The 16,118-nt window shown below is 45.9% G+C and overlaps 1 protein-coding gene across 1 annotated transcript in view; it reads right to left on the bottom strand.

Moving 5' to 3' along the window:
- Nucleotides 1–249: 249 nt before the first annotated feature.
- The window catches only part of LOC126994420 (protein SpAN-like), a 28,834-nt gene continuing 12,965 nt past the window's right edge, over nt 250–16,118 (bottom strand). The window contains exons 4-8 of the mRNA XM_050853731.1: nt 3,157–3,213; nt 2,847–3,033; nt 2,228–2,415; nt 1,494–1,697; nt 250–610 (exon numbers count right to left, since the gene is read on the bottom strand). Coding sequence (XP_050709688.1) covers nt 467–610; nt 1,494–1,697; nt 2,228–2,415; nt 2,847–3,033; nt 3,157–3,213 — 780 coding nt within the window. The 3' untranslated portion in view covers nt 250–466. The remainder of the gene's footprint in view (nt 611–1,493; nt 1,698–2,227; nt 2,416–2,846; nt 3,034–3,156; nt 3,214–16,118) is intronic.

Raw genomic sequence — 16,118 nt, 5'->3', positions numbered from 1 at the left:
AGTTTCATTGTTTGTCGCTTCCACTGACACGCCTTTCTTTAAACCCGGTAGCAGCGACAGGCCAAATTTGTGGCTCTACCGTGTACCAGCGACGGGCCACATTTTTGCCATGATATAAACCCCAAAAAATAGATGATGCATAAACAAATGCGTTGATATATATTATGAAATGGTTTGCGTGAGTGTTGATTTTTTCTCATTTTTCTCGCTTAGATGGAAGGGCCTTTAGGAAACATGATCATACCACGATTTCCGCTGGCGTGGTTCTCATATTTCCGTGGTTTTCTGACGTGTCCACGATCTTCCAAAGCTACGGTAGATTTCACCGAAGGACGACGGTATTACTCACCATCATCATCATCATCAGCAATAACAAGAAACAAATGAGAACCACGCCAGCGGAAATCGTGGTTTGACTGAAGATCGACGGAAAATTTGCCCAGTGTAATAGTAGCCCCTTAATTACTCATATATCATACTCACTGATGCAGCCGTACATGGTGTTGGCCAATAGTATGTCCCTGTGAGAGAGTCCCGTGCGCTGGCCGATGAGCTCCTGCGCCAAGGGATATAGGGTGGCGATGGTCGTCTTGCCGTTGTTGGTGAAGCCCTGAAAAATGTGTCAAGGTGAGAGTCTGCTGCGGGAGTTAAGGGCCAGTTCGACAGTCCAACACTCTGAGCCGATTTCACAGTCCAACACAGTGTCTTCGTAACAGCCCGAACCAAACTATAGAATCCCATACAATCCAAAATGGTGAGGTCATCGATGCCACACTAAATACACAAGACTTCTCCTGTATAGTTTCATAAAATTTGTGAACTTAAATATAAACACCAGACACTATACAAGGAAATTTCGAAGGCTCTGGTATTGGTTTGGGAGCTTACGAACCCATCATGGGGAACTGTGAAACTGGCCCTCTGTCATTGTAAGCGCCCAAACCAAACCATATCCACTACAATGATCCGCTATTTCTACTCATTACATGATATACTAATTAAGAGATTTCCTGTGTAGCTTCCTAAAATTCCCTCCACCTTTTTATATCAACTAGAGCTATAAGGAATTTTCGTCGTATTTTGTGTTTGGTTGGGGAAAAGGAAAGTTTGGTTTAGTCGGCGCAACATCTATGGTCATATGCCGGATAGAGACAGGAGGGGGAAGGAATTATAGAAGGGAACAGACCCCAGGAGACGGGACACAACCCCCGATTATTACCTGGTACCCATTCACTGCTGGGTGGACAGGAACGTAGGGTATCAGAAAAGCCGCCCAAATTTTTCCACTCCGCCAGGGAATCGAACCCGGGCTCTCTCGATTGTGAGCCGAGTGTGCTAACCACTGCACCACGAAGCCCCCGTTTGGTAGGGGAGCTCGCAAACTTGCTGTATTGGACTGTAAAACTGGCCCTAAGACGACGAGACGTTTTACAATAGGGGAGCGTATAGTCATCATGGTAAGAAGGAAACCATACTCATGCAAAGTCCCTCACCGTAGAGCCGTAGTGCATGTCGGATGAGTAGTCGTATGGTATGCCGTAGGTGTTGACCACTGACGTGCTGTACTTATTGAAGTTGTTTTCCTTGCCAGTTTGGATGTTGCCATAATTGATGACCACATAGTCGTCACGGTCGGGGCGACTCTGCTCGTGCACGAACCCAATGGCGTGGCCGATCTCATGGGCGACAATGCCGAGCTGACCCGCGTCGAGGAGAACGATGTTATTAAGACTTTGTCAAGCCTCTGGCAACTAAATTACTACACACACACACACACACACACACACACACACACACACACACACACACACACACACACACACACACACACACACACACACATAATAGCTACCATTATTTTTGTTATTGTTATTCATCATTATCTCATCTATTATTATTACTATTTATTATTTAGTTATCAATGGTAATGTTTTTGTGGTGCTGTCATCTTCTGTGCAAACAGCTGCGACTCCTGAATTTCATTTACTTTCGTATGGTTTCTTAATAGAGGAAGGTTTTAGGAGAAGACTTCATGGGAAGGTTTAATGCAAGGAATCAGCAGAGGCATGGAAAGACAGTTAAACCAAGTGGCATAAGTTTTAAATGTTGAGGGAACAGAGTATGTCATGGGAGCAGAACCAGTGTAGAGTGAGCGGTATTGGGGAGTGCAGTATGGTAACTATATAATTTATTGTGTTACGACATAATATTACCATAGTGTACTTACTTCTTTGCAGCCACTTCCAATGGAAATGTCTTGTCCATTCTGGGCCAACATGCCGACATACGACCAGCATCCAGACCCTTCAAAAAACCTGACGTGCCGTTGAGCGAGGTTGGACGTGAGCTGGAATCTGATGCAGGTGTTTTGCTCCCAGTGAGCAATCGCTGCATTTATGGCAGCCACAGTGACGGCTGAGTCCGAGGTGAAAACCGAAAACAATTTTTTTTTTTATGGTATAAAGAAAGAGACTGGTTGTGTTACTGAACTATCGTATACAATCGAGATTTATAGTTCAGGTTCTTTTGAGTATGTTAACACATCTCGATAGTAGGCCAAATACTCTTCGGTCGGCATTACAAGACACTTTCGCTTCTCACATCATCTATTTCTAAAGGCCAAAGAGTGGGTCAGTCGGGTTTTAATGAGTGTTTCTTGAGGATCACGATACAGAAGAAGGGTCAGACTACCACCAGGGTCATAAAACTACTCCTGGAAATGCCCACAACTCTTACGAAAGCCTTGTCAAATATGTGTTTTTGGGAGGCGAAATGTCTTGTAATACGACCCTAACCTGTACGCTCGTCTTTGTCTGTTTGTGAATGGAAACATAATTTTTACATACAGTCGGTAGTGTCGAGGTAGTAGGGCACGGTGGGGAAGCCGCCCTGTTCAGGCCAGCGCGCTGAGAGGTCTGCAAGGGCCTTCCTCTCCCTGACCGCTCGCCACTGGCTCTCCGTCAAGACCATGTCTCCTTCAAAGACTTGGTGGCCGTTCACAACACTAGGATTGGTTTCCATGAAGTCTCGTGTCTTAATGAAAAAAACAGAGGAAAGAATAAAAGAATATTCGGAATAGCTGACAGGAAGACAAGAGTGATGAAACTATGTATTGCGGAGTACTTACGTATTCATTGTAATTTTATTCAGACTCACCAGATCTCTCATTTCTGCTTTGCCATCCGGTCCATCGTGTCCTTTGTCATCACTCCCCTATAGAGAGAAAAAATATATTTACATTAGTGCAATATAAAGGTGAAGTTAAAGCTGGGTGCATCCACTATAGCTGAGCGTGGCTGCGGTGCTCAACTCCATCGCTTCCTTTGAGCCTGTGGTGGGAAGCTATGTCTATATACACCAAGTCAAGTCATACGCAGGTTTGTGGGAGGAGACACGGCCGAGGCGTGGTTTATGCGTGACACTACTTGGAGCCAAACTATAAGAGAATTATAGAGAATGTAGAAACAGGGATTTAGAGAAAACGAGGAAAGGCGGACTAATTTAAATCAGTCACTTCAACATGCCCTCCCTCACACCCCACACCGCCGTTTGTAGGCATTGAAATTACAGTCACGCACAATAAAGACGTATTTTTTCGTCAGTGGCTTGCCTGAACACGCTGTGAAAGAAGGCGAGAATGCACAACCAGAGTGCACACACGGCCCCAACTTAGTCACCACTGAACTGGCGGGTATTTTTTTTTTTGGCTCCAAGTGACGTCATCCCGCTGCTCCGCCCCAAAACCGCCTCCTGCGCGTACCGGTCGCAGTTTTGAAGCAGAGTGACTTGACTTGGTATATATAGACTTAGGTAGGAAGAACTCATTACCGGGGACACGGGCCAGTATGAAGCCCGGTATTGCCACAGTTTATGTTCACCAGGTGTGCCCAGGTAATCATTTCTCGATCAGCCCGAAAAGAAGGATGAACAGCTGGGTGGAAAAAGTTGGAAAGTTTCGTTTAGTCGGCGCAACATCTGTGGTCATATGCCGGAGAGAGACAGGAGGGGGAAGGAATTATAGGAGAAGGGAACAGACCCCAGGAGACGGGACTCAACCCCCTATTAATACGATACCCATTCACTGCTGGGTGGACAGGGAAAAGCCGCCCAAATTTTTCCACTCCGCCCGGGAATCGAACCCGGGCTCTCTCGGTTGTGAGCCGAGTGTGCTAACCACTGCACCACGAAGCCCCCAACAGCTGGGTGGGTTGAACGCGTTCTGTCCGGGCTGGGGTACGAACCCGGGTCCGCAGATTCATAGCTAAGCACGCTAACCACTGCACCTGTAAGTGGAGTTCAGAGAAATAAGTAGGTGAGGTTATCCAGTGCCACACAAAGGTTATATGTGCACATTAAGTTTCTCCTTTGCCTTATCTGCTGCTTAGAGTGATCCCTGGTGGATAACCCACTGCAGGGCCTGAGACTTCTCCGCGACAGTAGGAATTTGATTTGTCTGATTATTATTATTATTATTTTTTTACATCTTGGTCTATAGCGCCGGTAGGCTTTCTTGAGGGGTCTGGGTGTCGGCTCCAGCCCATGGACGCAGGCAAGTGTTCATAGTAGCGTCAACTGATCTTGGTTCATGCTGACCCCCGGAGCTCATTTTTTATTTCCCTTGAAAGTTGTAAAGTTTGGTTTAGTCGGCGCAACATCTGTTGTCATATGCCGGAGAGAGACAGAAGGGGAAGGATTTATAGGAGAAGGGAACAGATCCTAGGAGACGGGACACAATCCCCGATTAATACCTGGTACCCATTCACTGCTGGGTGGACATGGGCATAGGGTATCAGAAAAGCCGCCCAATTTTTTCAACTCCGCCCGGGAATCGAACCAGGCTCTCTCGGTTGTAAGCTGAGTGTGCTAACCACTGCACCACGAAGCCCCTATTATTTCCCTTGAACAGTTCCTCTAGAGTCAGGATTGATGGGTGGTCTTCAGGAAAGCATGTCGGTAGTCTTACGCCACTCGGCGGTGACTGGAAGATCCCAGGTGGTAGCGTCGGATTCGAAGGGACATCATCCAGGACGCGGCGAATGCGGGACCGGCACTCTAACCACTCAGCCACCGCCTCCCCCTCCTTTGTGGTGTTTGTGATTCGTATATGAATGATATATAACTAAGAGTAAGCTGATAGGACGGTTATTTCTTATGTTAGATCTTTCTTTACTTTCAAAGCGCTTCGACGGTCTAGGGGTTAGCACGCTTATTTTTTTTTTCTACGTCACGGCCTATTGCGCCGGTAGGCCTCTTCCCGGTGGGCCCTGATGGTCGACCCAGCCCGTTCTGGCGCAGGCGAGTGTTTATAGTGGCGCCATCTTAAATTGGCTCATGCTGCCCTCCCGGAGCTCGTCTTTAATCCTAGAATCTAGAGTCCGGGTTGATAGGTGGTCTTCTGGACAGCATGTGGGTAGTTTTAAGCCACTCGGCGGCGGCTGAAAAATCCCAGCTTGGTGGCACCGGGCGGGGATTGAACTCACGTCCTGCTGAACGCGGCGCCATCACTCAGTCGACTCAGCCACCGCCTCCCCATGAATCCGCGTACCCGGTTTCAAATTGACTGGGCAGTCGGCGCACAACCCGCCAAGCTGTTTATTCTCCTTTTCGAGCCCAAAAATTGGGTACCTGGGAAGGTAAATTGTGGTTAACCGTGTAGTAGCGACGGGCCAAATTTGTGGCTTTACCGTGTACCAGCGATGGGCCAAATTTTTGCCATAATATAAACCCCCCAAAATAGATGATGCATAAACTGATCACAAATGCTTTGATACATATTATGAAATGGTTTGCGTGAGTGATGTTTTTTTCTCATTTTTCTTGTTTAGAGGGACCTTTAAGAAACATGATTCCCGCAGCCACCACCGGGTTTACCTGGATGTCATACTGGCCCGAGGTAATGGGACCCCCCCCACTACTGGCACAAGGGCCAAGGTGACGGCCTCCGCAGGTAGGGCGATTTCTCCTAACGTTGCCTTTTCTGTATATATTGGTGCCTGCATGTCGCAGTCTTATGGATTCTTTTATGATGATTTTATGAGAAAAAATCGATGTTTTTATACCATTCTCCAGCTTTTATTTGCAAAAACTCGACACTCACTCCATCTTTCTCGGAAGTTTTCCACACCCGGGGTGCGACGCGCACCGCGGGTGTGCCCCAATGACTGATTGATACACAGCAAGGTCCGAGGGGGGGTGCTTCCTGAAGAAGTCATTTGTGTCCTCACACTCTGTGTCCTCTTCTGTCTCAAATATCACCAAGGAGTAGCTGAGCATACTCTTATCATCTTTTCTTTCATTTACTGTTGTCATATCCTTTAAAAGGTTACAAGATATATTACATTATACAAGTTCTTAACACTGCCTAGAGCTTCCGACCTTAGGCAGGGATGAGAAATGTCTTAATTGGATTCCACTTCAGGTGACGGCCAAAAGAGGTGTCTTAATGGATCCTGTTGTTTTTGTATCCATTTTTTTAAACGTTCGCAGTCCACACGGATTTACATTTTGTTGAGCATCATTTATTTTGTAAACTTCATCTTCTTTTCCCAATCGAGGCATACGTTGTTAGGATACTGCCGATTATCTAAGTACCGGTACTGGCGGCACTAAGTGTACTGGGCCCGAATTTACAATTAATCTTAATCTTTAACTTAAAAGTTCCAATGAATCTCGAGTTTAACTTATAGCTGAGCTTAAATGAAAAAATAAGTTCAACTTCACTCAACAGCTGATCCAGTATGAAAATTTGTCCTGGCAAAAGATGTATTTTTCAAATTGCAGAATTGCAACACTTCAGTGACTGAATATGCAGTAATAGTACTTTATCAATGTTATATGATGATATACTTCAGAAATATGGGCATAATAAGGTAGTATTTATAAAATAAAGGTTACGTTTATCATCCGCGCAAGGTGATATTCTTTTTTTTTTTCTCTTGAATGTAAACACGGACACGCGTTCCTGTTCGTCTTCCTCATTCCTGCATCACCCACCCTCTGACGAAGTAATCATGGAAAATATTGCCGCTTTCACTTCTCCCAAGCGGAAAAGGGGAGTGAATTGGAGAGACTGCCACACTCTACACATAGTAGAGGGAAGGGAGTCAACAGATACCGTCTGCAAGGGTAGCCACTGTCCCCTAATAGATGACATGAGTCCGGTGGTATACGATGATCCTCAAACATGCGTTTGAGGCCACTCTCACGCCAAATACGAGCATCATGAGGGGACCCAGGCCAATTAGCTACAACATTAAGACTATTATATTTGGCCTCAAACACTAATTGTGTGTTTATGCTATGGAAATTCTTCCTGTTGACATGGTCTGCTTCATATTCCCTGGGGGCCAGTATCCTGACATGCGTGCAATCTATTACACCAACAATGCCAGGGAAGTTTGCAACTTGCACAAATTCTTGTTGTTTATCTCGGATTTCAGGGACGGTGCGAGGAAATCGAATGAATTGGACAAGTATGGCTAGTTGTGTAAGTGCCTTGAGGGTATTGGTGATCGCTTTGCTTACTGACGACTGTGATGGACCAAGATCATCACTGTTACACATCTGCATTTTCCCCGTTGCTAAATAACGCAGTGTAATAATTACTTTCATTTCGGGTGTCAATGCAAAACTCCTTGAAGTAGGGCTTTGCAAGGCCCCTCTCACCAAATCCGTTACGAACAGTACTCCTGCACGATCCAGTCTGTAGCGTTTCAATAGTTCTGCGTCACTCAAAGTATTCAGAACGTCTCTTCGCTCTTGAAAAGTCTTCTCTAGGCGCTGACGGGCTTGTTGACGTTCGGCCATCTTGGCGACTGAAGTTCGACTTAGGCTCCTTAATACGGGTTTGGGCCCGTCTAAAATATCCCGTCAGCTAAGATCAACTTATGAGGGATAAGATGAAGAATAAAGTTAAACTCGCCCTAAAGTCAAACTTAGCGGTTTAAGATTAATTGTAAATTCGGGCCCTGGTACTGAGGTGATACTCGAAACTGGCGCCACCAACAGGTACCGGTACTGGTACTGCCGGTACCTGAGTTTTCCGAGCTGGTATCACCGGTATTCAAATTAATGGACTATGCGGATAATATATGTCATATAGATCTCACGGAGTAGTCGCTGATTTGACACAGTCATTCCAGCGACACACTTATTACCAAAGGCCGCCTGTTCAAGTTACTGTTCAGTGTTCATGCCTTAGAGAAAGACAGGAAGCACAAGGGACTCAAAGATCCGGATCTTAGTCCTTCTACACAGGTATCGACAACGCCAGACACTCGCGCTGAGCGTGGTCATAACACCGTGGGCCAGGCCAAGCAGCCATAAAACTTTCTAGCGAGACTCACCGTTGTTCTGAACTACTCTACCAAGATATGTGAACTTTTCCGCGATCTCAGTGTCCTCGCCACACGCATGAACAGACTGTACTGCTTCATGTAGCAAGCCTCCAAACACCTGTACCTTGGTCTTGACCCAGGAGACCTGAAGTCCCAAGTAATAAAAGCAGCACTTAAAAAAAAGTGAAAATATTGATTCTGTACTTACGTCAAGAATGATTGGAGTCGCTGCGCGCTCCTCGTCCTGTTGGAAAGAAAGAGGTAGTGTCTCTCTCTCTCTCTCTCTCTCTCTCTCTCTCTCTCTCTCTCTCTCTCTCTCTCTCTCTCTCTCTCTCTCTCTAACAAAAAAAAAAAACAAAAAAAAACACACACACACACACACACACACACACACACACACACACACACACACATGAGATACATCCTCCATAAGAGGAAGGAATAAGTCTTAGTAAATGGACAGCATCTGGGATGGGAAAACAACTGGTGGAGACGATACAGAACGCTTAACCTCGGTGAAGTTGATTTAGTAAGAGATGAGCAATTTTCAGTTAAGACAGCGAGTTGAGGATTGACCGAAAGGGTTCAATGTAAAATAAAATGTCAGCTGAGATATATCGGATAATAGGGGATAGGTGTTTGAAACATTGTCGAATTTAGAGGTGGAGAAATTGAGTTTTCGAGACATTAAAGGACATCAAGTTATCTCTACCCTGCTCAAATATGATATCAAGGTCTCAGTTAAGCGTTCTGCAGCCTAAAGGTCCGCAATACCTGTTTAAATTGTCTTCTGTTAAAAATATTGGGTAATTGGGGTTGAGTAGTCAGGGAGGGGTGGCTGAATGCTTAACCGTCAGCGTGAAGGCGCGGCGTCCACGAGGAAGCTGGTTCAAGTCCTGCCCGCCGCCACAGCTGCATGGGAGTTTTCAGCCATCGCCGAGTAGCCTAAGACTACCCACATGCTGTCCTGAGGACCACCTATGAACCCGGACTCTAGATTATCTCTCTAAAGGGAGGCTCAAAGATGACCTCCGAGGGGCAGCGTGAGACAAGCAGGATGGCACCACTGTAAACACTTGATTACTCCACATCGAGCTGGGGTCGACCATCAGGCCACACCACCGGCGCCATAGGCCAAAACATATAAAAAAAGATGCAGAGTAGTCTTTGCCGGAAGGTTGAATATCGAACAATTTGTTTTAAAGAGATCATTAATGAACAAATGAATAAGTGGGAGATAGAACAGAGCCCTGTGAAACAGCACTGTTGATAGGTTTAGGGGAAGAACAATGACCGTCTACCACAGCAGAGATGGATCGGTCTTAAAGGAAACTAGAGAAAAAAGTACAGAGAGACGGAAGGAGGGTAGTTTAGAAAGCAAAGATTCATGCCAGGGTCTGACAAAGGCTTTCGAGATGTCTAAGGCAACAGCAACAGTTTCATTGAAATTGCTAAGAGAGGATGACCCAAAGTCACTTAGGAAAGCAAAGATCACTAGTTCGTAGACCGAACCTTGCCGAACCCACACTGGTAATCAGAAACAAGATCACCAGTTCGTAGACCGAACCTTGCCGAGCCCACACTGGTAATCAGAAACAAGATCACCAGTTCGTAGACCGAACCTTGCCGAACCCACACTGGTAATCAGAAACAAGATCACCAGTTCGTAGACCGAACCTTGCCGAACCCACACTGTTAATCATACACAAGATCACCAGTTCGTAGACCTAACCTTGCCGAGCCCAATCTGGTAATCAGAAACAAGATAACCAGTTCGTATACCGAACCTTGCCGATCCAACACTGGTAATCAAAACGAGATCACCAGTTCGTAGACCGAACCTTGCCGAACCCACACTGGTAATCAGAAACGAGACCAAACGTTGATAGATGCTCGAGAACTTTTCTGTTAGGGATTGTTTCAGTTGCCGAGGAGAGGCAAGAAATCAAAACTATACGACGGTAGTTTAGGGGATTGGAACGGTCACCTTTCTTAGACACAGGCTGCATGTAGGCGTACTTCCAGCAGGAAGGAAAGGTAGATTTTGAAAGGCGACGAAAAGGTTCGACCAGGCAGGGTGTCAGCACGGAAGCACAGTTTAAAGGACACTAGGAGGCACTCCATCAGGTCCATAAACCTTCTCAGGGTTGTAGCCAGAGAGTAGAAAACATCATTCTTAAGAATTTTAATAACAAGCATAGAAAGTTCATAAGAACAGTCAGCATGTAAATATCGATAGAAGATAGAAAGAGAGGCAACGCTGCAGCGGAATTTAAGAGATTAATTTTTACGTGAGGTAGTGAGTGACAGTGCATGAACGTTCTGTTTGTGACTCCTGAAACTGCTGATGTTCGACAATGGCGAGCAGCAGGAGCAGGACTCTGAGAGACATGTGTTGCGTCTTTGAAGACTATTCATGCAATAAGTGGATGGCATGCTGTTTGTGCCCTAAGTGGTGTCATGAGAAGTGTGCTCATCTGACAGGGGTCAAGCAGATTATTACGTATACCCAAAATTAACTGGGTGTGTTCGCCATGCTTACACAAGGCATCTTTAGCAACCAACATTGTGGAAAAATTGGATCAATTTAGTCAAGAATTATCTAAAGAAATATTAGTTGTGAAAAATGAAGTTGAAACTCGGGCACTCAGTGTGAAAGAGAAGTTGAGCGAAGTGGCGGATGTGTTTTGTGCTGACAAGACAGAGTCGGGTGGCGCCAGCTGGGCTGATGTAGCAAAACGGAGGAGGAAGAAGCATCTCCTTGTCGTGAAGGCCTCTGATCAAGATAAAGAGGCTACTGAGATAAAAAATAAAGTTTCCCAGGCATTACAAGGCATTCAGATTACTGATTCAAGATTCACGAATGGAGGTAACATTGTTATGAACTTTGATGATGAGAGTATAAGGAATGAAGTAGCTCAGAAATTAGAAAATGTAGAGTAAGTTAGCACAAAAAGTGTGGGGAAATTAAGGCCCATGATCTGCAATGTGCATAAGGAGGAGACCGGGGATAAGATAATTGAGACATTGTTAAACAGGAATGAGTTCCTACACTCGATTCCAGGAGTTGAGGGGAAAATTGAGAAGATTTTCAATAAGCTGATCCACAAGCATTATGACAAGATAAAACTAGAATGAGGAGTGTACACTGTGAGAGATAGATAACATGCAATCATATGTTATCATTGTCAAGGATACGGCCATCTTGAGGCCAACTGTACTGCCAAGAACAATGGAGAAGACCCAAAATGTTTCAAATGTGCTGGGGATCATAAATCAGGGGAGTGCTCGAAGGCAGAAAAGAATGCATAAATTATATGAAGTACAAGAAGCCTGAAATCAAGCACTCGGCGAATGACCAGTGTTGTGTAGTCCTTCAGACTGAAATTGAGAGAATTCGTAACATAACCGATCATGGCTATTGATTGGTGTTTGAGAATCAAAGATAAATTGAGTGTTAAATGTTCAGTGAGTTGGAAATAATCGCTGGACATTAGATTGTGATACTATAAAGAAAATATCAGATAAATGGAAAATGAAGTAATGGATATTTGTGATAGTGTAAAAAGGAAAGATATTGTGATTGGTGCGAACCAAAACATGACCAAGTGACTATAATGATGCCACGTTTATTAAAATGATATCAGTAGGCTATCCATGAAAGCAATTAAGACTCACTCACTCACTACAACGTTGTGAATAAGTGCATATCGAGGATTATTATAGAGGCTAACATCATAATTGTTGACGCCCTGCGGAGCGCTGCGCTGGCGGTGGAGCGGGGCCTAAGACCTCATCAACGGTAACGGTAACGGTAGATAGAAAACTGTCAGTAGGAGGAGGGGAGTTGATGAGACGAGGGGGGATTAGTAAGGATAATATGCCCTGAATCGTCCAGAGTGATTTTTTAGATAAGGTTTGAAAGAATAGTTCAGTTTTAGAAGAATGGAGCAGCCGTGCTGCCATCGGACTAAGGAGAGGTGTGAAAAATGAAGTAAAATTGTTGGAGATATTTATGGGGAGGCGGTGGCTCAACGGATAGCGTGACAGCGCCGCGTTCAGTACGATGCAAGTTCAATCCCCGCCCGGTGCCACCAAGCTGGGATTTTTCAGCCGCCGCCGAGTGGCTTAAAACTACCCACATGCTGTCCAGAAGACCACCTATCAACCCGGACTCTAGATTCTAGGATTAAAGATGAGCTCCGGGAGGGCAGCATGAGCCAATGCAAGATGGCGCCACTATAAACACTGGCCTGCGCCACAACGGGCTGGGCCATACCATCAGGCCTCTCCAAAAACAAGCCTACCGGCGCCACAGGCGAAGATGTAAAAAAAAAATTGTCAGAAGGCAATTCCTCTTGAACTTATATAAAGCTTGTGTTGCAATGGCAAGCATGTGATAAATTACAAAGAACTCAGCACTTCGGAAAAACCTGCATGTCACAAATCCTCATCAGGAGGCCCTCCCCTCCCTGCAGCTCACCACCCTTCAGGCCCGCCACCAACACCTCCTCCAGCAGTTTGCCACCAAACTCCTCCACCACCCACGACACAGGAACCTGCTCCCCCCGGTAGCTCCCCCTCCCCGCCACAATGTCCGACACCACAACAAGCTGCTCCCCATACGTGCGCGTACTGACAGGTATAAGAACAGTGCAATACCCACAATAGTGAAAATCCTGAACACATAGACTCTTTACTCCTAAGTTACTTTTAAGTTTGTAGTTTTAATGATCTCCATATATAATATGTATATTTTCAGCTCTCGAGCTGCTTCTCCCTAAATAAACCGTATATTATTATTATTATTATTATTATTATTATTATTATTATTATTATTATTATTATTATTATATCTTCTCTTACTAGATCAGCTTCCTCGACGTTTGGTGTTCTGTATCGTCTCCGCCAGATCTTTTTCACCCCTTACATGCTATCCATGTACAGGGGCCTTGTCCGCCCTCGTATAAAGTATGCATCTCACGTGTGGGGGGCTCCACACACACAGCTCTCTTGGACAGAGTAGAGTCTAAGGTTGTTCGTCTCATCAACTCCCCTTCCTACTGACAGTTTTCTATCTCTTAAATTCCGCCGCAGTGTTGCATCTCTTTCTATCTTCTATCGATAAATTCATGCTGGCTGTTCTTATGAACTTGCAAACTGCATGCCTTCCCCCTTCCAGCGGCCCCGCTCCACTCGACTTTCTACTCAAGCTCATCCCTATACTGCCCAAATCCCTTATGCAAGAGTTAACCAGGATCTTTAGTCTTTTATCCCTTACACTGATTAACTCTGGAATAGCCTTCCTTCGTCTATATTTCCTCCTGCTTACGACTTGACCGCTTTTAAAAGGCGAGTATTTCGACACCTCTTCTTCCGAAATTGACCTTTTCTTTTGACCACTCTCCTGAACTCTTCTTTTTATAGGGGCAGTGATTAGTGGAGTTTTTTTCGCAAATATTATTTCCTTTAAGCTGCTTAATATGCTGTAAAATAAAAAGGACTGGAGGATCCACCAAAGGGCAACTGGAGGAATGTGGTCAATCTTTCCCTTCCGGCATTCCTATATCAAGTCCAGCTCTGCAGTTCTGGTCTCTGGTCCTAAGAACCTGCAATGCTCAACATTCTAGACCTTACAAAATGCAGGAGGCGAGAACTGTTGCTGTTCCTGGCACCAGAGCGATTTGGACCAACACTTACTCCATTACAAAGCCATCCAGCTCTGCCAGGCCTCCTCGTCCACAGAGTTCCACTATGTCCAACTGCAGGTTGATCCAGGGGCCGGTTCTGCGGTCGGGCGCCGCTTCTGCGCCTACCCAGACACTCCGAAAACAAGGAGAGGAGTTAAGGGATCCTTCCTCCTTCAAGATGCAGGGGTCCTATAGGCTTTGCCCTCCACCTGCCATTGACGGCAGGCTCGCCAAATGTGCCGTACGGTCGGGCCCCAGCAATACGGGATTGGGGTCGAGGCTGACGCCGTTTTTTTTAGGACCAAAGAGACATTTTAGGAGGAAGGGGTGCAGGCCCCTCCCAAACCAGGGACTGGACTGAGTGCTAGCCGTAGAGCACGGACGCTGGACCGCTGAGAGGATGTTTTACCTGGCTACCCAAAGCAAGAGACATAAACAGGAATTTGAGAAAGAAAAAAAAAAAAAAGAGAAAAACAGCTCAGGAAGGTTGAGGATGCTGCTTTCCTCATCCAGACTCAAATACAGACCAGCCTCTACCTAAGTAGTATTAGCATTAGTAGTAGTGGTAGTAGCAATAGTTGTAGTAATAGTAGTAGTAGTAGTAGTAGTAGTAGTAGTAGTAGTAGTAGCAGTTAGTAGTAGTAGTAGTAGTAGTAGTAGTAGTAGTAGTAGTAGTAGTAGTAGTAGCAGTTGCAGTAGTAGTAGTAGTAGTAGTAGTAGTAGTAGTAGTAGTAGTAGTAGTAATAGTAGCAATAAAAGCAGTAGTAGTAGTAGTAGTAGTAGTAGTAGTAGTAGTAGTAGTAGTAAAAGCAGTAGTAGTAGTACTAGTAGTAGTAGTAGTAGTAGTAGTAGTAGTAGTAGTAGTAGTAGTGGTAGCAGCAGCAATAGTAGTAGTAGTAGTAGTACATAAGAACGTAGGAGTCTGTCAGAGGCCGGTAGGCCTGTACAAGGCAGCTCCATTGAACCTAAGCTCCCGTGCATGATGGCGCCACTATAAACACTCGCCTGCGCCATAATGGGCTGGAGCGGACCATCAAGCCACACCAAGAAACAGGAGCAATAAAGAACAGAACCATAGAGAAGAAAAGGAAAAACGTTGTCGATGTAGCAGTCAAAGGAATAAGAGTTCGTAGTAGTCAAGTAGCAGAGGCGGTGGCCGAACTGGTAGCGTACTGGGCCCACATTCACCGCGTGATGGACGACGCGGGTTCGAATCCCCACGCTACCACTCGGATTTTTCAGTCACCGCCGAGTGGCTTAAAACTACCCACATGCTGTCCTGAAGACCACCCATCAACCCGGACTCTAGAGGAAGCCGTCCAAGCGAATCAAGAACGAGTTCCGGGGGGCAGCATGAGCCAATGCAAGATGGCGCCACTATAAACACTCGCCTGCTCCAGAACGGGCTGGGCCGACCATCAGGCCCCACCTGGAAGAAGCCTTGGGCCGACCATCAGGCCCCACCGGGAAGATGCCTACCGGCGCAATAGGCAACAACGTAAAAAAAAAAAAAAGCCCTTGCCGCAGTAACAGATCATTCAATCAACAAATGGTGGCATACGCCTGGGGGCGCGTTCCCTACGACGTCAAGTCCCGGGGTCCCTCCGTTCAAGTCTCCTGCAGGCCGCCTTTCCATCCGAAGCACCTTCTGGAAAGATCTGTCGATTTGCTCAAGCCATGAACTCTGGACGTCCCCTTGACCTCCTCCACTCAGGGTTGTCTCTTACAAAAACAACCCGATGAGCAGGTCGACTTCTGGGCAGCGTGCCACATGCCTGTATAGCTGGAGTTGGCGTTGACGGACTATGCGGCTAATATATGTCGAATCAGTGTCACGGAGCAGTCGCCGGTTTGACACAGAATGACAGAAAGCACAAAGGACTGGAAGATCGGGAGCTTTATCCTTCTACACAAGTATCAGCAACGCCATACACTCCTGCTGAGCGAGTCCATAACACCGTGGGCCAGGCCGATCAGCCGCAAGACTTCCTGGCGAGACTCACCGTTGTTCTGAACTACTCTACCAAGATATGTGAGCTGGTATTACAAGACACTTTCCCTTCTCACATCAGCTATTTCTAAAGGTCAAAGG

Source organism: Eriocheir sinensis, unplaced genomic scaffold, assembly GCF_024679095.1.
Source record: "Eriocheir sinensis breed Jianghai 21 unplaced genomic scaffold, ASM2467909v1 Scaffold790, whole genome shotgun sequence".
Classification (NCBI taxonomy): domain Eukaryota; kingdom Metazoa; phylum Arthropoda; class Malacostraca; order Decapoda; family Varunidae; genus Eriocheir; species Eriocheir sinensis.
Note: the sequence above shows the minus strand (reverse complement) of the source record. Positions and strands in the feature narration are given on the sequence as shown.